The sequence below is a fragment of the Nyctibius grandis genome, chromosome 16 (assembly GCF_013368605.1).
Source record: "Nyctibius grandis isolate bNycGra1 chromosome 16, bNycGra1.pri, whole genome shotgun sequence".
Classification (NCBI taxonomy): domain Eukaryota; kingdom Metazoa; phylum Chordata; class Aves; order Nyctibiiformes; family Nyctibiidae; genus Nyctibius; species Nyctibius grandis.
In genome coordinates, this window is record NC_090673.1 from 4,251,299 (window position 1) to 4,276,845 (window position 25,547).

Here is a 25,547-nt window from a genome sequence, read left to right on the forward strand (position 1 = left end):
TGAAAACACAACCGTATCGGGCACGCACTAGGATGAGCGTTTTCCCCCGCAGGTTTTGAAGAAAACCCCGCTCCCCGCGGCTGCCGTGAAAGCGTTAACCGTGAAAGCGGCCAGCGCGGCGCCGGCCATGGCTCGTACCCCGTGCCGGCGGGGCTCTGGCCGCTGGAACCGAACTGATACGGGTCTGTGTCCTCCGACCCAGTCATCCCAAAGAAGGGCTTAGGATCGGAGCATCACCGGGCCGGGGCGAGCCGGAGAGCGACCTGCGGGTGGCTCCGGGCACGGTGGTGGCGGCGAGGGGAAACGGGGGCAGCGGGGCGACCGGCAGCCGCTGCAGAGGAGGCCCGAGCACGCCCCGTCTGGCTGGGGCACCCCGAGGCTTCGCGGGGGCCCGGGCGCCGGGCCCTCGGCCCGTGGTGGCGGGGGCGGCTCTCGGGGGCCACTTCCCGCCGCGCTGGCGTCACTTCCTGCCCTGCGCGCTGACGTCACTTCCTGCCGGGGCGCCGCTCGGGGAGGTTGCCGCAGTCCTCCCGGACCCTGAGGCGGACACGGCGCGTCTGGGGCCTGGCTGGGGCCCCGCAGCCTGCCCGCGCTGAGGGAGCCGGGCCGGGGCTGGGCAGGGCAGTACAGCCACAGCACAGCGCAGGCGCGGGCCGGGCCGCCCCGGGGGCGTAATGGCCAGCCTGGTCGCCCAGGACTCCTACCTGCAGGGCTTGGCGAGGAAGGTCTGCGTGCAGCACGCCCCGGAGTCGCGGAAGAGGAAACTTGGTAACGGAGCTGTAATGCTTCGGCTTCGGTCCCTCCCGGCCGGTCTGTGGGAGCCTGGGCTTGCGGCAGGCTTGTCTCCACGGGGTGCTTGGCCCGGGGGAGTTGCGTTGTGCCGTTTTTTTAAGAAAAAACAATCTCTGCTGAAACAGCACTTCCATACACGTGGGGACAGGGCGTGGGAGGACTGGGATGGTGCCGGTGTGTGCAAGCACGTTTGTCTCTATTTAAATAAATCCTGAAATATGTAAATTTTGAAGACTGAGCTATGCCATTGCAATGCTGGAACTTTAGTCTTCAGTAATAACTGCGTGTTATGAAGTGGGAATGTAGCGTTGTCCCGTTTTGCATAATTTGCCTTTGCCTTCTAGTGTCTAAGCCAGGCCAGCCCCAGGATGCTGAGAGACAGCTCAAGAAAAAGAAGAGAAAGAAACACAGGAAGGAAGCTGAGAAGATGAATGCAGCTTCAGTCAAACAGGTGGTCTCTAACACCAATAAACCCACTCCAGGACAGAAAGCAGCCCCTCAAGCCAGCAAATCCCCTCCACAGGGTGTTACACAGAGCAGAAACGAGAGTTCAGTGACAGGTGAGAATACCAGCATTGCCATGGTCTGGTTAAAGTTACCTGAGCTGAGGTGGCTGCATTTCAGTTGCTTCACACGTGTATAGTTTGGAAAGCCTTTAAGAAGTTCAGCTGAATTGAAGATGTCTTTGCTTATTCTGTGCGCCCCAAAAGCTTTTGCATTTGGGTAACTTCTGGGAATTGTTGCGTGGATGCAGTCTCTGTCATGCCAGGCTAGCTTTCCATTATGAATCTGAAAAGCCAGTTCACAAAGAAAAGATGTCCATGGCATCTTCGTTTCCACTAGCTTGGTACTTGTCTTCTGGCTTGTTAGGCGGCCACAGGGCACACCAGGCCACTCTGACTGGCAGTGTTGAATGATAATATGGATAAAACCAGTAAAACAGAAACTCTTGGTTTCTTTAGAATTTCCATTCTTCTGTTCACAGCATCTAAAGAGTTCTCAGAGCTTTTCCTGTACCCACAGAAAGTTCTTCTGTTCAGCTAGTGCTGTCTTTTAAGTATTTTTATTTTCTTCCTCTCATTTTCAGGGAGCAAAAGGGAACTGGGTTCCCCTTCTTTTTCCGCAATGAATCTCTTGCGTCAGAGACTACACGAGAAGATTAAAAAAGCTTCTGGACAAGTATGAGAACTCTTCATATGTGTCCATACATGTGTTTATGCAATATAAATTCTCCCTAGCTTCCCAGGGGATGTGGGGACAAGACTATGATATCACAAGGCTCGGGGTTTGAGCTAATTCCATCTCCTCAGGAGGTTCCTGTAGGTATTGCTGGGAGACCCGTGTGTATTCTGTGTTCTGGAAAAACACATGAGAAAAGATAGGGCCTGGTTTGGAGGAGAGCACGCCTCTGGTGATTTTTAGGAAAAAGAAAAGCACTGAGAGCCTGAAAGGGAACATATGGGGTGTTGAGAGAGAGTAAAGGGTTTGAAATGCCTTTACTGTGTTTAGTATCTCTAAAAGCTGAGCCCACGGCTTCCTGCCACAAGCAGTGCATTTCTTAGGAGAAGTTTGAAATCAGGAACTTGAGGACATCCCACTTTTAATTCTGCTTTATCCCTTTAAGGCTCCTGATTCATGTTTGTTCTTCTTAGGATGATGCCAAGGAATTACCCCCTGCAGTGCTGGAGAAGAGGCAGCGAAGGAAGTATGAGAGAGAGAGAAAGAAGCGCCGAAGAAAGGAGTTGAAGATGAAGGCAAAAATGGAGAAGAAAGAAACTGAGGAGGTACCGGTAGAGCCAGAAAGCAAAAAGGAGGAGAGCACAGGTGAGGTTGTCTTTAACAGGGTCAAAGTCCATGAAGAGAATGAGTTGAGCAAGATTGAAAAGAAGAAAGAAAAGAGGAAAGCAGTGAAAGGCAATATCACTCCTCTGACGGGCAAAAACTACAAGCAGCTGCTGAGCAGGCTGGAGACCAGGAAGAATAAGCTGGAGGAACTCAAGGATAAGGACCAGAAGAAAGCTCAGGAGCTAGAGAACAAGATGAAATGGACAAATGCTCTGTATAAGGCGGAGGGTGTGAAGATTCGCGACGACGAGGAGCGTCTGAAAGAAGCTCTGAAGCGTAAGGAGAAGCGTAAGGCGCAACGCCAAAGGCAGTGGGAGAAGCGGACAGAAAAAGTGGTGGAAAAGATGCAACAGCGGCAGGAAAAGCGTCGCAAGAACATTCAGAAGAAGAAGAAGGATAGGATAGAGAAGAAGAAAGCCCGGGCCCGGAAGAAAGGCCGGGTTCTGCCAGAGGACTTGAAAAAAGCTGGATTAAAGTGAGCGGGAGGCAGCTGGTCCCCGCAGCCTGGGGTGGATGTTCTGCCTGGGGGTCATGACGAGCTCCGTCTGCTGCCCACGGCTGTGCCACTGCTGCCCCCTCCAGTGCCCGAGGAGACCAGCCTGTGGGGCAGTCGCTGCCATGGCTTCCCAACTTAATAAAGCCTGTTGTATGTTTGTTAATTAAATTTCCTATCCTGAAGAAACACCTTCTGATTGATTGATTACAATAATAATTACTATTTTCCTAAAGGGAAAATGTCAGTTGCTGTTACCTCCTCTGACGCGGTGTGGTGCAGGACGTGTCTCTGGAAGCCACCGAGGGGACCGAGACCCCCCCTGGGTTCAACCCCCCCGGGACGGGGTGGGGGGGGGGGTAATCACCCAGGGCCTGTCGGGGTCAGTGTGCCCGGGCCGGGGGCGGAGTCCCGAGGGGTGGGACAGGCCTTGGCCCTGCCTCCCCACGCTGCTGTCAAAGGGGAGGCCTGTTTGCCACGCCCCCTTCACGTTGCTATGCGACGTTACTGTGAGGGTGAGTGAGCGTAGGCCTGCGGGTGGGCCTGAGGACAGAGGAGCCCCAAAAGGGGCTCTTCCCCCTTCGCTCCAGGGCCTCAAACCCGGCTAAATCATCGCATAGATACTTTGAAATCATCCAAACGCTTCACCTGCGGCAGCGTTAGCAGAAACCGTGCGGTGGGCGAGTAGTTTCACAGAATCACAGAATCAACCAGGTTGGAAGAGACCTCTGGGATCATCGAACTGTTGAACCCTGAGGAACCGTTCACCCTGAGGAGAACCTGTTCAGACTGAAGTGTTTTCTCTCCCCTTGGCCTCTGGCTTGTAAACCGCAGTTCTTCTGGATGCGGGCCTGGCAGTCGGCCGTGCTGGGCCCCATGCAGCCCTTGGGGGCTGTGCGCCTCGTGCCCCACGAGCAAGTCTACCGACCGATCTTTGAGGATGAGGTAAAAAAAAAGAAGTGGGTAAAAGCCAAATGAGTTAATTGTGTTGGTCAGTTGTTTGCTGGCTGTTAAAGTGGTGACCTCAAACCAGAGGTCAGTTTCAACCTTTCTGTTTTTCTTTTGTTTTAGTAGAAAATAATTGTGTTATCTGGAACATATGCTTTCTAATGCATCTACGGATGTTCCTGTGTCTTCATTGTGTACCAGCATACATTCACTGAAGGCAGGATTGTTATAATACAGCAATAAAAGATAAATTAAGAGGCATAGCAAGCCAGATTCAGGCATTTCTCACTCTGCTGTTGCCCTTGTAACCGTAAGCAAGGCACACAGTCCAACTTGCTTTAGTTTTCCTCTCTGAGGAAAGGGATATTTTTTTTTCATGTTTTGAAAACAGCCCTGGATGAAAATTGTTATGCATGTGCCAAGTAGTGTTCATTATTTTACCCTTCTCTTCTGCCACCTTTCCTCCACTGTTTTTATCAATTATTTTATTATTCTCTGTTCAGTAGGTTGGAAAAAATTCTAACCATTTTGATTATGGTTCTTTGAAGGTTCGCTTACGACGCTCTTTGGATCAAGTCAGGAACAAGATTAGGCTTTCTAGAAAGAGTCAAAGGCTCGCTTTGGGTAGGGATTCAGAAATTCCTGCTGATGCCAGGCTGCTGCCGTGTTACCAGCAGAAACAGGTTGAAAGAGCGGCCTACAGTGACTCCCCAGAAAAGCCACCATCATACAGGTAGAGAACAGAAGCATAAAAACCCAATTATATGTCGATGACTATAGGTATGAAGCGATAAGATTTGCACTGGGAGCTAGACACTCCCGAATTCTTGGTCACAACACTAACGACTTGTAAAAGACTGTCTCCTTGCCAGATGTAAATTGAGTACAATGAGCTGCTGCCTGTTAAAGCGCAGATTAACAGGCTAATATTTGCCATGACGTACATATTGTATGTCTTGTCTTTTAAAAAGAAGTGGTATGTCTTATTCTGATACATATTTTTGAACTATATAAACTGTGTTAATGGTTTACATGATGATGCAGTAATGATTATGTACTAAGCAAGAAAATAAATTAGTGTGTGTATCCTTTTGTCACGGTTTAAAGCTGGGCCGGCTATTAAACCTATGGCAGATGCTCTCTGTTAACCCTCCCCCCCACCCCCAAAGGGAAAGGGAAAGGGAAAAGGGAGAGAGGCTTCCGGGTTGGAAAGTTAAAACAGTTTTAATAAACTATAGTAATGAAAAAGAGTATAATAATAATAATAGAAATAATCAAATATATACAAATATATATACAAAACCAAGATTGAGCTCCCCTGAAGTCAGCCACGTCACCACCGGCACTGCAGGGCAGGCTCCGGGAAGGCCCAGGCTGGGCCTAGCGACGGTCGAGAGCTGGATTCAGGAACGCACGGATCGGGATCGGGGGCAGCAGGAAAACAGACGGAGTCCTCCTTGGACACCGGCCATAGCAGAAAGAGAGCGAGACCCTCGTGATCCCCCCGCTTTATACTGAGAATGACGTGTGTGGGATGGAATACCCTCGTTGGTCAATTTTGGGTCACCTGCCCTGTCCGCTCCCCCCTGCAGCTGCGACCCCCCTTCGGCTCTTCACTCGTAAGCGGTGAGGAATTCAGCAGTGACCTTGGTTTCTCTAAGAACAAGTACAGCAAGAGCCTTTCTGCACAACATCCCTACCAGTGCCTCAGTGATAACTACAAACTTTGAGCGTTATCAGTCCTGGAAGCAGACACTGTCTGCAAAAACATGCAGTTAGTTTCAGAAAGTGCAGTTACTTAGAGGAAACTTAGCTGAAAGTAAAAATCACTGAAAGGAAAATCGGCCTGGTTTAGGCCAAACCAGGACACCTTTTCACCCTAACTCTGCTGCTGAATAACGACACCCTTATTCTCACTTCTAACAAGGAGAAACACAGTGCCCCAGCTGATGGGAAGAGCAGTGGGCAGATAAAGGCTATTTCCACATTTCTAGCTAGTTCTTACTTAACAGTTCATAGATTTTTATACCTTTTAGAGATAGCTTGTATCTCTACAAAGTCTTTCTTTGTAGTTTACACGTATTAAATCTAGAATTTATTGCTTTTTATGTCATCATAGCAGATTTGAGGTTGCGATCAACCCAGGATAGATAATTACTCAGTCCAATTCATCTTGGAAGGAGCAATATTAATTCTTTGAACCATACTCTTTGCAGTTAGAATGATGCTTCTGTTCACTTAAATGTTACATTTTGCCAATTAAATTGAACGTTATACTGATTGCAGATCCCTACTCTTATGTATTTAGTACAAATCAAAGCTTTATTCTCTTTCTGTTTCAGAGAAGCTACAACATTACAAAAGGCTTGGACAAGTGTAGATGTAGATGCAGCTGAGGAAGTCAGATCCCTGCCTGATTTTGTTGGTAAGATTTCTTTCCCTTAATGTCAGATATTTTCATTTGTGTTTTTAGGAGCCACCATACATAGAATGGTTTTTGCTGAACAAAGTATAAAATCAAGCTCAGAAACAAACTGACATATTTTTTGTTGATTTGTAAGTAATTTTGAAGATGTAGAGTCTACTCATAGAAAAAATGGTTGTAAAATTGTCAATCAGTCACAGTTTGTGTTTAGATGGTAAGTTCCAGTTATGATGTAAGCAGATCTTATTCTTGGAAGTTGCAGTTTTTTGCATCATACCTGAACTTAGTTCATAGCTTCCTTGCTTTTATCCTTCTGAAAATCACAAATAAATAAAATCAAAGGAAACGTTAAAATATGCTTTACTATTTTTAACCTACATTTGCAGAGATTTGCCTTTCTGTGGAAAGCTGTCATGCACTGAAATAGCTGCACAAACTACAGAGGTTCTGGTGTGGATTTAGTGATTCATTGTGCCATGCATTATGCCTTCTGCGGTGACAGTTCCAAGCTACATCATCCTCATTTCTTTCTTGGCAGTTCCTGGGGAAACGAGGAGTGATATCTTGGAACTCCTGTCAGAGTGCCGGCGACGCCGTCATGAGGAAACACTAGCCTCAATGCATCATGAACTTGCCTGCATTGCCAGGGTAAGACTGGATTTTGTAATCCAGATAGTCTGGAGTGCTATACTAAGGTCAAGGCCTGATATTCAAAAGGTCAGAGTGACTTCCTTACCTTTTTAGGAGATGGAACCCTTTGTTTTGGAGCCTGGAAAACTCCTTCAGACAAAACTGATGGAATCTGACAGAAAAATTGAACTGCTGTTTAAAAAGATTGAGACTGACACTACTCTGGAAGGTTTCTCGATGGAAGTAAGGCAGCTCATGCCATTGTCTCATCTTCAGTTATTTGTAGCTGGTCTGTGTAACAGCTTCTTATGTCTTGCTGTAGTTTTAAGAGATAAATGCTTTATTTTTGGGGGGGCGTTGTTTGTTTGGGGTTTTTTTTTTTCCTCGACATTTTCTCTTCAGTGAGATTGTGAGTAAATCCTTCTTGCAGGATTTGGAAGAACTGTGGAACATCATCCATCAGGAATCCTTGACCAGAAGGATGTGGATTAGGGAAATGGATGAATCCTTGAAAAAGGTTGAATGGAGTCGAGCTGATAAAGTGAGCTGTAGTTTTAATAGCTGTTAATTAAGCATAAGATTATTATTTACTCGTAATGTTGGATGCAGAGCAAAGAGTAGCTTGTTTCCACAGGAGTCAAAGAGGTCTGCCAGGGGTTCTGTTGTGTAGGTGATTACTGTCTTTTCACTGATAGATCATTCTCTCATTTTATACCCATTTAATACTTCTTTTCCAGTTACAAGGTTTCTTCCACAATTACCTGTTGTAACAATGCAAGGAATACGTCAGCTGCTTTTATTCTTCTGCAGGGTTATTTAGGTCAAACTGTAATCAGGTCTAATGTTATTTTGTTAAGACATACCTATGCTGCAGCTGAGACCATGCACAGATGTGCCCTAACTAACTTTAGTCTGGGTAGGGTGGGTATCAGTAGCAGACACGCTACAGTTACGTAGGTTTCAGTCTGTAAAAGTCATTGGACATCATAGTAAATGTTTGGATGAATAAATGGGTAGTCCATAAGGAAATTCTTGCTGCTTTGTCCTTGTAGGCAAACAAAAGGTGTCTGTTGTACCTGTGTCAGTTTGTCCTCTGTAGTGTAGACCAGATGAATAGGTCCAACAGTATCAGCAGTAACTTTTCTGTGTGATTAGTTATGAAAAATAGCAGAGATGACCACGTTTGCTTAAATTTCATGTCCACTTAAAACAACCACTGGTGGGTTCACTATAGATATTTGAAAGGAATTTGGTTTGATTTTAAAATTCAGATTGCAGCCTGTCTGCAGAACATTCAACTATCACAGATACTGAAGAGAAATCAGTTGAGTAATAACAAAATTGAAAGTTTTAGTTACTAGTTTTATGAATGATTAAAAAAATCAGTATTTATGATATTTAAGATAGGTATTTTAAGATTCACTTCTCTATCAGCCAATGAATTTATTTTAATGGAAAAAAAATTGTCTTGTTCATATTATTGCTTGACTTGGGAAACTGACATTTGAGTTATACAGTTTCATTTTTTTCTTCTTTATTCTTTTATTGCACAGATAACGGATGTACTGAGGAAATATACCATGATGCTGGAGGAAATTTCCTTCCTATTATCAGCTGATGTTCACAGATTAATAAACGATGAGGCCATGGTAAATCTTTCATCTTGAGAGTCTGTTTTACCTGTGAGAAGACAGCAATCCAAATATTCCCAGAATGTCTTTTTTTCCAACTGAAATTCATTATTTCTACCTATCAATCACTGCTATGTAGGAGAGTTTTCTATTTTGCAGGGTATTCTTTATAATTTGTATTCTTTTTCCCTCATTTTACAAAGAACAGGCAGTATTTTTTTGGCATGTTATATGCTGCTTTAATTCCTGTTTTTACTTTTTAACACGCAGTTGATTAACAGAGAACTGTTGGCTAATCAGAGGGCAATTGCCAAGCTGTTCTTTAATCTAATGAAATCAGAGATGAAGACTGAATTATCACATCGATTGAAGTGGCAAGACAGAGTCAAGGACTGGAATCACATCCAAAAGGCCTGTGTAGTTCACAGTTTCAGGTCAGAAATTTTACAATTATATTTTGGAATATGAATAACACAACGTGACTAGTGTTCACTTGTGTTTTCTATAAACAGTAATATTTTACCATTTTTCCATTATAAAACTAAAAAGCTAAAAGAACTTCACGTTCTTTTCTTATCTAGTATGTATAAAACATATTTTGTATTTGTATTTCAAACATTAAATTTTCCCAAACAGATATTTACTTCAATGTATTCTTGCATCCTACAGAGAATTTATGGCAACTGAAGAAATACAGGATCCCCCAACTGTGAAAACAGAAATGGAAAATATGATAAAGGATCAGATTTTACTTAATGAAAGGAGACTGGAGTTGTTGCAGCACCTTGGGTATGACAAAAGAGGGAACAGGAACAAAGGAAAATAGCATTCTTTCTAGAGTTAGTGAGGGACTTGACTGCAAAATGCACTTTGCTCCCTTTCAGTGTGTGATTGTACAATGCAGCAGTAAGGCAGGGCCTAAACTTCTTTTGTAAAGTTCTTTTTAATGGAAAAAATGCACTCTTGGTTTTCAATGCACCAGTTACACTAAACAGGGGGTGATCAAGGGCTAGAAATGCAGGAACACAGAAGTAAATCTTACTAACATTTGCAACATAGTAAAAAGGGGCAGACAAGGATGGGTAGATAAGTGAAAATTGGTGATCTTGTCAAGGTATTATTTCTGTGGGGGAGTTTAATTTGTATAATAAATTAAGAAAGGAGATATGATAGAAATCTAAGACTGCTATATTTGAATGTCCATCCTGACAAGAAGATGGTTTGGGTGCAATGCATTACAATATTTACAGGTTTTCTTTTAGAATGTATGTTGCAACAAGACAGTCAGTAAACAGTGGCCTTGAAAAACAGCAGCCATCTTGTTTTATTTTTGTTGTTGAGATGGCTGTAAATAAAACAAAGCACAGTAGTATGGTTACTCTGATTCATAATTTTATCCTTTAAGAAGTGCCTGGATTCTATTTGAAGATATCTGACTCTTATTTCCTATTTTGATAGAGAGTTGTTGCCTCCAACACACACGAAAGCCGAGACAGATGAATGGTACAGATCTTTGGTGGATTTAAACAGAAGTATAGGTAAGTTGGGAAATCATAAAAACAGTCTAGAATTCAAGCAATTCTTTCTTTCTTTTTTCTGGGCAGTAATGAGTCAGACAGTTACTTTGAAAGTATATTTGCTATATTCTTTGTTCCATGTGCTCGCATGTACCTTTGAAGTTGCTTTAGAGCTGGCAATACGACCAAAATAAGCTATTGCATCACCTCCCTTTTGCCAGCACAAGCATTTTTGCATGGTGAGATCTAGTAGGAACTGACTTGGTTAGAATTCATTTGGGGAAAACAGAAGGTTAATTTTAATGCAGATCAGTTCTCATATAAAAATACTCCTTTTTACCTCTTGGAGAAGGAGAGGGGAAGTACTTGAGATTCTTGCTTTCTCTGAGTCCTGTAGTGCACCTTCCCTCTGTGTGTCTACCTTCTGTTTCTCCACAGCACATCCTGTCGTAATGTTTGTAGCCTGTATAGTAGCAAAGAAGTTGCTAGCAATTGTAAATAACTCACTACTTTTAAGCATAATGATAAAAAGATTTGTATTAAAACATCTAATTTTATTGGTTGATAGTGTTGTACAAGTGTGAAGACACTACTGGGATATGTCACCTGTGCTGAAACTCAGCACAGGTCCTCTGTCATGTTTCCATTCCACACTGCACTGCGAAATACAGAACTCTTTACAACGGCCTGTTCTTCCATATCCTTCAGATACCCACAATGTGCAGTGTATGATGAAAATACGCACCCAGTATGAGGCGGTCCAGCAAAAATGTTTGGCAGAAGTGCAGTTGTGCAAGGTTAGTGTAATAGCTTTGCAAATTCTTGGAAGGATTGTTGGTAACGGTATAGGATGTGGTGTTACAGTAATAGGGGTTTGAGGGTCCACCAAACATTGAGGTAACAAGTGACATTACTTTTTAACGTCTGTCTTATTCTGTTAGAAAACTTACTGTCCGTTTTGTTTCACAGCAGCATGTGGAATTTGTACTTGAAATGCGTAAAAGCAGTAACAAATGCCAGCACTGAAAGGAGTGCTGTCCCACATTTAGGTGGAGGACACAGGGTCAGAACCCTCAGTCTTTGTGCTGAATCTGCCTTGTCTTGGGAAAGAAATTCCACCTCTCTGCCCCAGTTTCTCCCTTTGTGTCCAAATAGAATTGTACTATTTACTAACACAATGAGAGATCTAGGGGGTTGAATCTTTCTCTCTCCATTCACAAGAAAAGGAGAAACACTAAGTTTAGCCATACTCTCTAAAAGCCACACAGTATATTACGTTCATGTCAATAACTTAGCATTCTGTTCATTTAGGATAACCTGTCGAAACTGGATGCTCACATAAAAAAAGAGGCTGAAGAAATTGTGAATTCTGAGTTTCTTCAGTTGACTGAGAAACTGCAAAGTCAGTTTGAAGAACTGGAGCATATGGGCGTACGTTTATTACATCTATTTTTATTACTCTATGGCAGTAGTCTGTTCTTCCTGCACTACCACCTGAAATGCCATATGTACCTTAGGCTATTGATGTCATGTTAGAAAGATGGCCATAGTGTGACTGAACACTTGCCCCACAAATAGAAAAAATTTGGTGTGATTCAAGGAGAAGAGTTCATAGTTGTTTGCTTTATATTTATAATAGGTTGTCAGGGATGAATTAGGTGTAGCTCATCCTGCCTGAAGGCAGAGGGATAGATTTAAATGATTTCCCAAATGTCTTTCAACCCTATCTTTTATGATTCCATACACGAAAATGACTGAGCAGTCGTTCCTAAAATGATAGGTGGCCAGATACTTCAGGGCATATGGAGAACTTCGTAATTCTGTGCTTTGCAGTACCAGAAGAATAAATGGAAGTTTTAATACTCTCAGCTTCTAGAACAAAAATCCCCATTCTTATCTAGTTTACTTGGGCTATTTTTTCCTCTCCAAGTAGAAAAGACCATGTTGAATACTGATAGTGTACTTCCAGACAGCCTTTTGTCATATGTCCCCTTACTCATTTATCTCACCTTCCAGTAAACAGTTTAATAATAACTGTTTCACTTAAATGTATTTCTTTAGAGAGACTTTGAGGAGCTGGCTGAACAGAATGAGCGGAATTGTGGAGACTTGTACAGCTATTTTCAGGAGGCCATGGGTCTCTGGGACACCCATCAACTGAAACTGTCCCAGCAGGAAGGTGAACTTCAGAAGAAATTAGATGAATGCAGGTGGAAACAGGATAACTTAATAGAGGTATAAACATAAAACCAAGGATGTGGTATGATGTAAAGAAAGGACTTGAGAAGTTGTGGATGCCCCCTCTCTGGCAGTGTTTAAGGCCAGATTGGATGAGGCTTTGAGCAACCTGGTCTAGTGGAAAGGTGTCCCTGTCTGTGGCAGGGGGGCTGGAACTGGATGATCTTTAAGGTCCATTCCAACCCAAACCATTCTATGATTCTATGACTTCTTAATGCAGAGAACCCTCTGGAATTCAAAATACCTGGTATAAAATTTAAAATGTTATCTTTGACATTTATACTGGAATTTCTACAGGGTAGTTTCATTCTGTCAGGTACATTTTTTGCTAAGATTCACACTTAATGTACAGTCATATCTTATTCTTGATATGGCAACCGTGATAAAGATTGTATTTTATGTATTAAGTGGCTGCAAGTTTCTATTGCTCATAAGATCTTGTGCAGGTATAGAGTCTTGTTTGTCAAGTTCCTGTATTATGGGTATAACATGCAACTTGGGGTGACAATGTCAGAGATGTTATTCAGTATCTATGAAAGATCTTCATAGGAGATGAGTTTTGGTAAGATAGCTTCCCTTCTTGGTGTAGAATATATGTACCTAATTAAGTTATTTGAATCCTAAATAGTTATGAAGCATTTTAGTAATTAACTAAATCATTTTTACTGCGTTCTTTTTCTGTGACCTTAGGGGATGGAAACTCATCTGAGTGTAATTTTGGAAAAAATGAGAAAAGCAAGCTCTGAAGAAGATCTCGAGAAACATTTGAAGAATGCCCTTTCTTATTTAGATAAAATTAGAGATAGGTATGAATTTTGTAGTGCAAACTTAACAAGTAAAGCATATTTGAATGTTGGTTGTACTACTTAGGACTTGTTTATGCTGTAGTGTGAAGGTGTGGAAAACACTGCTTGCTACTTCATGTAAGAATGTAAAATAAAATAATTTCCATATTGAACAAGGTTAAGGCAAACAATACCCACATTTCAGAAGTAGGACTAAGGAAACCTAGTATAATTTTTAAAATATACCAGATCAGTATTATTGTGTAGTATACCATGTCATCCATGCCAATGGGATTATTTATTCAGAAGGTAGAAGTAGTAGTTCAGATTCTTGAATCACAGGGATCAGAAAGTAGGTCTGTGCCATCACCTGTGCTCACAGATTTGATCTCTTTCAAAGTCACAAGGACTAGGAGTTACTAGTAACTTTCAGATATCCAAAGTATATATTTTGTTAGTCTTTCTGTTACATTTCTCATGATCAGGCATTTGCATCTTTAAAAATCACATGAAAATTGACACATACCACTCTCCTTGATGAAGATCTTAGCAGAAGGTTTGAAGATTAAGTAGCCACAGAGGAAGCAGTTATATTTTCACACCCAGAAGGTCTTTTCTGTCTGTTAGATGGGAGGGATATTAAGAGTGGTGTTGACCTGAGAGGCAGATGCACACACCTCACACTGTAACTGTGTTTAGAGCTGTTGATTCAGTACTCTTCATAGTCATTAGGAGATTTTAAAAAGAAAACACAAAGGTAATGTACCTTTTTAGGTGTGTGAAAATACAGTGAGAGGTTGCAGAGATGGAATGTAATCTATCTGAACATTTGAGCACGTACATAAATTCCCCATAATTATTTTTGTATAGGAGACAAAAGTTTGATTTGGATTTAAAGACACTGTAGTCATATGTCATTTTATTTCTATATATACTTGAGTCTCTTAAACAGTGACCTTAAATTTGACAGGTATGAGACATTTAACCAAGATCTAATGGATGAAGTAATGGTTTACCCAGAAGCTATTTTGCGGAAACTGATTTCTTATAGTATGTCCATCAGCCAATTTTTTAATGTAAAGGAAATCTTCAAACAGGTATAAAAAAACCAAACTACTTCTGGTTTAAAATGTTACTGGTGTGTTAATTTTGCATTTTGGGGAAAATTTACATTGGCTTTAGAATTTACATTATATGAACTAGAGCATTGTTTTGGCCATAGGACTGAAGTGCTTTTGGTAGAAATAGAGAGGGGAAACACAAAACATTTCTCTGTCCCACACTTTTAACTCTGTCCTTGTTACAAACTGCATTTCAGCAAATTCGCTTGTCTTTTGAACAGAAAAATGCAAATTAACAAACATATTAATCAATTTGAGTGTTATAGCTCCTTTAGAAAATAAGTGATCCATTCAATACTATCTTATCTTATTGAAACAGATGTATTTTGAGAAGGATTACTAATTTCTTCTAAGCAAGCAAATCCTTATTTTTAAATTGTGTGGGATTTTTTTGTTGTTTTCCTTTTAGAACTTGCAAGGAGAGATAGACTTCACATCTCAAGATCAAGGTAATACCTCAATGGAACAAACAGGTCTTTTTGCTTGCTTGTTTTTCAATCTGTATTTCTTTGGATTCTAACCAGTAAAACTCTGCTTTACCTGGAAAGAACTAGTTGAGGCTTCAGAAGCTGAATCTCTGGTGGAGCAGCAAGCTGAGAGCATTGTGGAAGAAAATGAAGGGAAGGAAAAGACAGATAGTTGTCAACAAGAAAATGAAGACACAAACACAGCTGAGAATGAGGAGATCTTTGCACAGGAAACTGAAGAAACAGAGGAAAAAGAAGATGGGGAGAGTATTCCTCATGAAAGTGAAGAAACTGAGCATGCAGAACAGGGGGTAAGCTTTACAGAGTAAGTGAACAAGAGAATAAATTTGAAGGTAAAGGAAGTCTTGCACAAAATAATGATGAATAGGAAATCTTTTTGCTGAGGTAAGTCTAAATTCCTTAAAGTAGATTAGATTTAGTTTGCACACAAAGCACACAGGGGTCCTCATTGTTTTCATTTATTTCTGGGCTATTAGGGCTTTAGATCCTTTTTATAGGGAAATGGAGTGTGTAAAACAGTTTACGACCATTCCTTATGCACTGATTTTACCCTTGTAAAAACTTTTTGCATATAATTTTTTTTAAAATATCTTGCTTTCATCATAGTATTCTTAACCCACGGTGAATGATTTAAGCTGTATTTGTATCTAAGTATTACTTTTTCAGCTCTTCAGTGAATTTATTACCATAACAAAAACCTTTTAAAACATTGATGACACTGCCTATTGAGACTTCCAAGAATATTCTCTGTATGAATGTTGTCCAAATTGAGAACTAGAACATTATTCTTAATATCCTTAGGATTCTTACATTAGCTTGTGCAGTTGATTCTATGCTTATACCTTTAAAGGTAACAGATAATGATTTCCATTTGTTTCCTAGGCTATGTTCAGTGGCAGCAAGGTGGAAAGCTCCAAAATTCCTGTTGAGACCTTTTCCACTTCTAGTGGAAACACTTACACCGTTCTTGGCGTTGAAGAGGCAGGAAAGACTGACATCCCAGAGACTTATCTTACAAAATATGAAAAAAAAGAATCACTTCCTATATACCTGAGACATGTACTTACTGAAGAAACCATGTTTGTAGAGCTGAAGAAACGGTTAGTAGAAAACAGTTTATGTTCTTTCTTTCCCTTTAGGTAATAGACCAATTTCAGCCGTTTGGAAGAATCATTAGACTAAAGATGTTAAAAAAAAAAAAAATCTAATCTAATCTATCTAATTATTTTGATGATATTCCTTTTTTTTAAAATGATGAAATAAGAGAAAATGTTTATATTACTTCTTATCCATGGCTCTCAAAGTATCACACAAGCATTTACCTCTTACAGAATATTCATATTTTACAGAAAATTATTTAGTGAGAAAACATATTACAGGAAAGCAAGTAATTTGCCCAAATTCCCTGAAGAGCCACGAATGCCTGGTACTCAGTAGTTTGCAGCCAGCTCAAAAACTCTACCAGTATTGTGCAAATGGTAATGAACCCATGTCTTCCTATAGTCAGAAATTAAATTCTTAGAATTAATATATTTAATAAGTCCGTATTTATAACTTACTGTTTCTCACTGTAACATTTCTTTTTTAATCATAGGATTCGCCTCTGCTTTTTTGAACACTTGGAGAAATGGTTTGCAGAGTCCTTGTCCAACTCCTTTGTCTTTGTAGCTGCCAAGAAAGAGGAGCTGAATTCCAGACTTCAGCTGCTTCTTCAATTCCTTCAGCAAAGGCGGGAGAATATAGAGACAAATACCTACAATGTTAGAGCTGGTACTGACTTTTTTTTGCTCTGAGCATTACATCTCTTCATTTAGAGACTATCATAAGGGGACCAAAATCTGTCAGTTGACTCAGTAGTAGAGGACAATAGGAAGCAGTTGAGTGTCTACTAATTCCTAGTATAGTATGTTACTCATCTGTTTTGAGAGAGATGTTTCTTTTCTGTAGCTCATACTGGTTTGTGCTATGTTATGTTTGGAAAACACCCAGCAGTGCCTTGATCAATGACTTGATTGTAAAAGATGTAGAGCATTCAGTTTCTGTTGTCAATATTTATGAATCCTCATTCTCCTTGAAATTATTTAACAAGAGCTTGCAATGTACAAAAAGTAATTTTAAAAGTATTGCAGAAAAAGAATTAGCAAGTGTTGGGAGAGATGACATGCCAGGGCTTGGCTTCTGAATACAGCAGAGGAAGGATTTAGCTATATGGAATATCACTGAGCAGCTACAGATTGGTCACTAATCAGAAATCTTTTTTTTTTTTTTGTATGAGAAATGTCAGGTTTTTCTGGTGGAAAAAAATTATTAAAGTTTTGTTGGTCTTTAACATATATAAACTAAAAAAATTATCTTTTGAGAGAATAGGCAATAATTTTTCAATTCTACTTTTTCCTGCAAAGAGGAAAAGTCCCTTTTCTGGCAGTTTTCTTGAGGTTGATTGGCTGGCTCTTGATTTATCCGACTATTATTCCAGAAGGGAGACTAAAAATTATTTTTTTTCCACAAAAAAAAGTTTATTGAGAAGTTTATTTTCCAGTTAAAAAATCCTTTCCCTTTACTTTTGTTACAAGACTGAGAACAGAGGGCTAACGGAGAGGTCAGCAGTGACTAAAAATAAAGGAAAAAAGAGGGCCTAGAGCAAACAAAAGACACTTGTGATTTGAACGGATTCAGAGCTGCCAGGGATATATGTCAAACGCAGGAGAAAAGTCAAAGAAACAGAATGAGATGTATTTTATTTGTGTGTTTTAGCCACTCGGAGATCTGGCTCGGTTTATTTTACCGCTGCTTCTGATAATAGGTTGGCTGGTGGTTGTGATAGTCCACAGTAAGCAGGGAATAATGACCATGTTGTAAAATTTCTTTTCTTACCAGCGGAACTGTCGCTTCACAAAGAGCATCTGGAGAGCCACTGTGCTGAGGTGGCAGAAGCTCTGAAAAAGGAGAACGCTGAATTTCGCAAATTTCGTCATCAGCAAAAGAACATCGGGAAAAACTTACATTCACGAATCTGTGACATAGAGTCTATGTTCCTCAGTGCTCCTATGACTGGGAAGTAAGTGTGCCACAGGTGCTGCTGGCTGTGAATTTCCATAGTTGAGTACTCCTGATTGCTGTCTGAGATGTTTGTGGTTTGCATTCTGAATCTATTTTATGTCATTACTCTTCAACGAAGACTGCTTCATGAACCTTTAAAAAAAAAATGTAAAGAATTTTTGTTTCCTTTATCTGTCCCTGAAGAAATTAAAATCAGTACTGAATGGATGACAGTTTTCATATATTTTCAAAGTGCTGGCAGTTTTGAAGTAGAAAAGATGTTTCATCTGTTTAGGTTTCATCCAGTTTACTGAACCTGCACAGTAATACCAATTGACCAATGGGTTTTGAAGGATACTCTTCAATAGCATCAACTGCTTGCTGGTATCTTCTGTTGTTCATCAAAACTGTCACAGTTCAGTGGGTTGCTTTCAGAATACTAAAACACACTTGAGTTCTCAGATTTTGTTCATGTCTGTACAGCCAGCAGCCTCTGAATCATAATGTGTGCTCCTTCTGCTATGTTTTCCCTGTCTCTTATTGTTTGCTTTTAGGTTAGTTTCTTTAGGCAATAATCTGCACTCAGAGCTGCATAATCATCTGGAAGAGATGCAAGTTTCCCTGAGCAGTTACCGGAACTATTTGGAGGAAGCTTTAGGAAAATTAAGGAATTCAAATGAGGATTTTCACAAAGCTTGCAGGTATAGAGATTTCATTGGAGTGTTGTTTATAAATAGTTACCTATTTCTGAGCATCAGCATTTGTTGCATAGGCAGAACAGTAAAATTAAAGTTTATTTTGTTATTCATGTAGTTTGCTATTTAAAAACAACAAATGTATTTTATTAAGCCACAATTATTATACTGTTTTCATCACATTTGTGTTGATATCTATGTTTTAGGGCTGCTTAGCTAAAATAGTATTTGAGAAAAGAAAGACTCATGGCCAATTGCTTTTACTTTGCTGGTTGCTTTCAGATTGTTTTCGGAGGGCGGTAACTTCTCTCCTCAGGAGTTAAGGTCTTTCAGCAAGCGTCTTCAGGAAGAAAGAAAGCAGATCAAATCTTTTGAAAATTCAGTCAAGAAAGATATGGAGAAAATGGAATCAAAGGACTTGGGGGAGGTGTGCAGAGTTTCATTCTTTCAAATTATGTAATGTGATTTATAATCAGCCTGCTCCCAGACTGGGACTGTAAGACTGTTCTGTGTGGCAATTACATGATGGAGAAAATAAGTAGAAATGGTGAGTTCTATTATTGAAGTTTTAAAAACTGAAAATTAATTAGTTCTATCTCTTGTTTCTGGCATTCTTAAAGGCTACTGAACTTATCAACCAGTCTGAAACTAAGCTCAGTTATCTCTTTATGAGTCGAGTCTTTATGGATAAGATCCAACGACTTTTGAGACATCTACGAGTGCAAATCAAATCAGAGGTACAAACAGAAACATCAGAACTTTGTTTAAATGAATTATAATAATTTCTCTTTTATTCCATTGAGGAGGTTTTTGGATGAATTCAGAGTGGACAAACATTAAGTGACTTTTTATATTCATTCAAAACTTTTCTGTCATTATCAGCTTAAAGCTATGTTTTTACTACTGCTGCAGCTCTGCTGGAACACTATGGTCTTGTAGCATGTTGAGTACATACATCTGAATAGACCAGCATTTTTGTGTGGTGCAGTAAAGGACATGGAGAGTTGCTTTTGTGAATTATTGTTTTCACCTTCTTGTCTGAGTAACAGTGATTGAGTGTTTTTACCAGCAAGTCTAGTGGTTTCAAAGGGGAGCCTCTGAAAATCCCTTGAATGGGATTTCACTTCACCAATATCTGCTTCTGCCTTAGGTAGCGAAATCCAATTTGCAGGCAGCGACATTAAACTCTCATCTGGAGAAGCTCCATCAGAAGATAGATGCTTGTGCTCATCCTGCTGCAGTTAAAGAAGTAAGTTCTAATCAGCATGGAATGGTATTTCATTTGACTTGGTATTAATTTGACTCACTGTGCATGTTTGTATAATGTATAAACTAATATTTTTGAGCTAGACTTACGTTTTACACATTTGGGGGGTGGGTGGAAAGAGCACTTTACCACAGAATTTTTGCTCAGGAAGGTCCTGTACCTGCTTTCCTGTTTGCCAAACAAAAAGCCTCTATACAATCTCATTGTTGCCATGTATGTGTAAATAAAATGGTGACAGAACAGAGTCAAATGATGTTGGATGCCACAGTCAGCATATTTGAAAAATCTGAAATAGCAAGGTTAGTAAATCCCATCTGTGTTATCATATCTTTCAGGCTTCGACTGCTGAAGACGTGTATGAGTTTGCCAAAGTAGTGTTGAAAGAACTGAAAGAGAGGAGCCAATATCTTGACTGCTTGCTAGTAAAAGCAACGAGCCAGCATGATAAAGTAAGATGGCATTTAAATTCTCTAGATTTTATTTAATATTGAGTGAATTTTTATGTGTATATGTCTTAAACATTTTTCAGAATCTGTGCTTTGAATTTTCAAATTAAGGAAGATGATGCATTATGCCAAGCTGTCCAAGACATTGTAACATTAGGGCAGCTTTTTTAGGAGGCTGAGTAAATCAGTCACCACTGAGTTTACTAAATGTTAAAGATGCACAGGATTACAATGAATTGCTCAGTCCTTTGCAAGAGTTTATTTTCAAGGTGTAGCACTATTCATAGCTACATATTTCGTGGGTTTCTTTAGATAATTTAGAAAAAAAACCCAAATGTGTCCTGTTTTTTTTATCAGCTGAGGTTTTTTTTTTTCCTTCCTTGTCTGGGAAGTCTGTCTTTATTTTGTAATCTACAGTGGATCATTGTTTTAAGGGTATATACTTATATATAAGTATATATAAGGGTATATACTTAAATATTGCTTATGATAATTATTAGAATCCACTCTTAACTACTTTTAAGTGTCTCAGAACTGTTACAACATTACTGCTAGAGTTATAAAAAACTTTCTTTCAGCCTGTGAAGCAAAATAGTGTATGTTCAGAAGATCTGTGTTAGTAATTAGTAACTACATGTAATGCTTTCACTAATTGCCTGCTACAGTCAAGAGGGTTTCATTTCTCTTCCCATTTCAGGAGGACTTTACCCCTCTTGCAAGGGGTGTTACGTTACAAGGTCCAATTGCTGTTGCCATTCGAGCAGAGTGTCTCAGAGATAAGAACAAAGTGACGTTGACGGGTCTGGATCCTGAGAAATATCCTTTGTTAAATCCAAGCAGAATGGGAAAGTCTGCACTTGACGATTTATCAATAAGCACCATAAAAAATTTACTTGAGTAAGTACTTGTTTGCCTAAAGGTATTTTTCTATCATTGTCTTTATTTGTATTTTCTTTGCTATATATACCTCTTCTCTTCATGAGGCTCATGATATCACTACAAGGGGCTTCACTACAGTATTTTTAAAATGTATATTCCAGAAGAATATCAAGACTTTCCTGAATTCATGTTTTGTAGTTTACCTTTGTATATACAGAACCATTGAATATATTGTTCATAGGTAATACTGCTCCTACTACATACTTTCTGATCAGTCTAGCTGAGACTACTTTCTTTTTAAAAGCATGACTTCTAATAGCCTAAAATACCTCATTGTGAGTAATAAGTGACATCTAGTTAATAGCATTATGATAAATTTTAGGTATTAAATTTTTGTCTTCTACAGTATTGTTTTAGTTAAAAGGTGATTACATGCTACATAGTTTAATGACCATACAAAGTGTGAAATGAACAGTACGACAAGTGTGTGATTTGCAAATAAATATTTTAATGCACAGTTTTGCTTATAGAAATTCTGAAATTCCAGTTAAACAATTAGTTACTTCCATGAAAGTACTTATATTTACACTGTCAGTTGTAAAAGTAATCCTGTTAAATACTATCTCAGAAATTTAACTCCACTTAGCACATGGTAGGGATAGAGAACTTAAATAATTCTCCACATAATATATAATATAGTATAAAATATAAAATGACAAGGTATTCAGCCAGCACTTAACTCTTTTTTTGTTTCAGTATTCAGCAGTCCGGAAAATCTCCAGACCTAACTCGGGAGAGAAGTGATTGTTCACGTTCATTAGGACAAGGTGTGCCAGCATTTCTTTTAATATGTTACATTCATCTAAATTGTAGTTCCTAGCGTATCACTGAGCATGTCCCAGGCCCGTGGCTTACATGCTAGCTCTGACAGAGTTGTGCATCCCAACTTTTTCCTTGGATATCTTTACTTTGCAATAATAAGATGATTTTTGGCTCTTAACCAATGAAAGCTGTAGAATGCGATAATAATGTTATAAAGAGTCCCCACATTTGTGATAGCAAAAGGGAAAAGGGGTAGAGAAAAGAATGAAGTCATGAAAATACATAGGGGATCAGGGATCCTTCTCACAGTGTGTTATCATTCGCTCAAAGGTGAGTGCAGAGGTAACCCCAACTGCTCCCTCCCTGGTGTTCCCTTTTCCTCCTCTCTCTTCTCCAGAGCTTGACTCCTCCAGCCACTTCCAAAGATATCCTCTCTCTCTTCTAGGTTCCTAAGTCCTCATCACAGCCAAGACTATGAATGTAGCCCATTCATTCTCCTTCTTATTCCCAGCTCTAATGTTGTTTTAAATCTCCTCCCATCTACCACGTGTTTTCTATGACATTTCCATTACTCATGCCCCAATGTACAACCTTTATTGCTGTTGCCACTGCTGGGTTACTTCAGTTCTATCTGCCAGAAATGATTGTTCCTATAGTTGTCTCCTTAATGTTGTAAGGAAACATTACAGAGATGAGAAAGCGAACTATATAACCGTATAAAAAAGCCTTCAGTTGGCATTTATACAATGTTCTTCATCTTTCCTTATTAAAGATAAAGCAGTTCCTCGCACACCAAAGAAGATTCGGCCCGTAAGTGCAAGGTAAGACCCCTGAAAGGAGTAATTCCACGTATAATATTCCTATGCAGAGATTTACCTAAACTTTGTCCACTGCCTGTTCTTTGAAAAATTCTTAAGGCTTATTTGCATTAGCCTTCTTTCCATCTGTGCTTATCGTTTGGGATCTCTTCCCTGGTTACATCCTCGTGATCAGCTCTGCTTTTTTTTTTTTTTCAGATTTTGCCTGGAAAAACATTCTTCTTTTTCTCCTTCATCTACTGTTGTTTTGTATTGTGAATTTGTTGAAATATAGATTAACCCCACTCCTACATCAATATGGTTTAATTTTCAGGTCTGGTGTCTAAATACTATGTCTTCAGCTTAGTCCATGGATAGATTAAATGAGCTACTGTAATAGTGAAAACAACAGAAAAGTTTTGAAGAGCCATTGAGGAGAGACTCCTGAGAATTTTTTTCCATCAAAAATTATTTTCATATAATACTAGTTTTAGAGTTACATTTTTCTGAATTTTTATTTAGTTTCATGTCCATCATGTGGCTGACTAGCTCAAATAATCAGCCAGTGAAGGAAAATACTTGTGGATAGTTTCAAATTTATGTTTTGCCTCCCTAGGGCACGGAAACGCACCAAACCAATTCTCAGTGACGAGAGATTCCAGATATTTGGATTGATGCCTCCAGAATCTGGGTAAGTCATGTATATTTGCAGAAATAGAAGTCAATCCGCAAAAAGAACCCTACCTATCTCTCTATTTATTGACTTATAATCATGAACTATAGAGTTCATGAATAGTGAATTTTGAGGTATTTAACCTTGATATTTATGGGTCAAAGTGTTTACAGAACAGTTCCTTTCTGCAGCATAATAATAGTGAATACAAAAGTAATCCATTTTATTCTGGTTAATGTCTAAAATGGGGGGACTCATTTGAGCCCAGTTTGTACATTTACAAAAAATGGGCTGGGAAATGTAAAATAGCCCGTCTTTCAGTTATTTGCACCTCTAAGAAGATCAATAAATTTTATACACTACATTCTTGTGCTCAGTATTACATTTATATGAAAAAACAAGGAACAAACTGTTTAGGAGGTGATTTTTTAAATGGTTCCATTCCCTGTCTGAAGAAAATTATCATGTTTTTTCTTGATATGTGCAGTTGTACTATATAGAATTGAGATATTTGGTATGTGCCATGCAGAGCTATTAAAGTTAATGCATAAGATGTTTAAGTGCTTGGGAATTTTGTTCCACACTGTGTTTCAAAATACTTCTGGTAAACACTCAGACCCACCTTGAAATATTATTGGTTTATCTAAAATGCGTGGTAAGCTCTTAAGGTAAGTTTTCAGCACAGGTAGTTGGCTAAGATTGCTTTTTTGTTACAATGCCGTGGAGGTGTTCTCCCGTAAGCGTTGACAATATCTCAGAGCCCTTGCTTCTTCTAAAGAGAATCTGTACTCATGGGGGTGAAGGTTCTTAGGCATTTTGAATATTTGTTTCTGTACGCTCTGAAAATGTACTCAAATAAAACCGAACAAAATAGTTGAAAAACAGTAAATATTGCCAATGTGATCCTTTTACAGTGTGATTGTCTTTTCTATTTTTTTTTTTTAAATTTTGTTTGTTTTCAGTACTTTTAAGGGGGCTATTATGAATATTCTCTGGACGGGAAATAACAGCTTGCTCTGTCTTGCTGAGGTAAGAAAACCCAGTGTTCTTCAGTAACTTTTGCTTTCATAGGTCTACTCATGTGTCAGCTAAATAATTTGGTTCTTTACAATGTTTGGATGGCCATCCAAAAATTTTCCTTTCTTCACCAGTGCACCTAATTTTTAAGTAGTATTTGAAACAGTGTATTTTTAATCACAGGTCGATTTATAAATATTAACTAAGCATTTCAGAATCAGAGGAAGAAAACTGGTCTCAAATAAGAGGATGGTTGATAGCCTTGTAGATCCCTGCTACTGTTATATGCCTGGATGTGACTTGTTTGAATGTGTTATCAACAACTTCTCTGTTTTATCTTTACCTCCTGAAGGAGTTCTACCAAAAAGCGAAGCGTCAAATCACAATGCCTGAAGGTCTGCCGCAGACATTTGAACGTTGTGCAGAAATGTTCAAACAGAAACTATTGCCATACCGAAGTCAGATGGATGATGACTACAATTCCTATCTTAAAGGTAAATTCATTCAGTTCAGAATTTTAACTTTTTGTGTATGTAATTTTTGAGTTTTGTAAACTGAAAATTGCAGTGATCAAGAATTATGTAGTTTTCTTAATCCATCACACTCAGTGAAAAACTCCAGTTGATTTTACTGGAAATTGGGCCAATATTCTCTTTTACATATTACCAGCTACAAAAAGTGTGGCAGAAGGGCATTTGACTAAGTTGAAAGACCTGTACAAGGTCTCATCTTTTAGCCAGTGTATGTTTCTCAGAGCATTGGACCTAGAAAAAGGAATGGCAGGAACAGAATCTCTGTGAGAGAAACTTCCAAGTTGTTTTGATCCTTGCAGTGTACATTCAACTTGGCTGAGTGGTTTTTCTCCCTGCAATGAATACTTCTGTGTCACATAAACTCTGTCTTTTCCAAAAAGAATTTCAGGATCAATTGAAGTTGTTTGAGAAGGAGCTCCCTTCTGTCTCCAAGTTAGCAGCTGATAGTCTTTTAAAAGAACATGAG

The 25,547-nt window shown here is 39.4% G+C and overlaps 2 protein-coding genes across 2 annotated transcripts; both read left to right on the forward strand.

Moving 5' to 3' along the window:
* Positions 1-499: 499 nt before the first annotated feature.
* On the forward strand, positions 500-3,321 carry SURF6 (surfeit 6). The gene is made up of 4 exons (XM_068413983.1): positions 500-768; positions 1,137-1,352; positions 1,880-1,971; positions 2,445-3,321. The coding sequence occupies exons 1-4, from the start codon at positions 675-677 to the stop codon at positions 3,114-3,116; spliced, it is 1,074 nt and encodes a 357-aa protein (XP_068270084.1). The 5' UTR covers positions 500-674; the 3' UTR covers positions 3,117-3,321.
* Positions 3,322-4,006: 685 nt separating this feature from the next.
* CCDC180 (coiled-coil domain containing 180) lies at positions 4,007-23,553 on the forward strand. Its single transcript, XM_068414216.1, has 27 exons — positions 4,007-4,075; positions 4,627-4,811; positions 6,421-6,503; positions 7,042-7,151; positions 7,248-7,376; positions 7,564-7,674; positions 8,687-8,782; positions 9,035-9,198; positions 9,434-9,553; positions 10,223-10,302; positions 10,990-11,078; positions 11,593-11,712; positions 12,343-12,516; positions 13,210-13,325; positions 14,275-14,401; positions 14,835-14,874; positions 14,974-15,203; positions 15,796-16,013; positions 16,508-16,683; positions 17,791-17,971; positions 18,507-18,653; positions 18,930-19,074; positions 19,268-19,384; positions 19,798-19,896; positions 20,250-20,363; positions 21,058-21,257; positions 23,475-23,553. Exons 1-27 carry the CDS (start codon positions 4,007-4,009, stop codon positions 23,551-23,553), a joined length of 3,519 nt encoding a protein of 1,172 aa, XP_068270317.1.
* Positions 23,554-25,547: the final 1,994 nt, after the last annotated feature.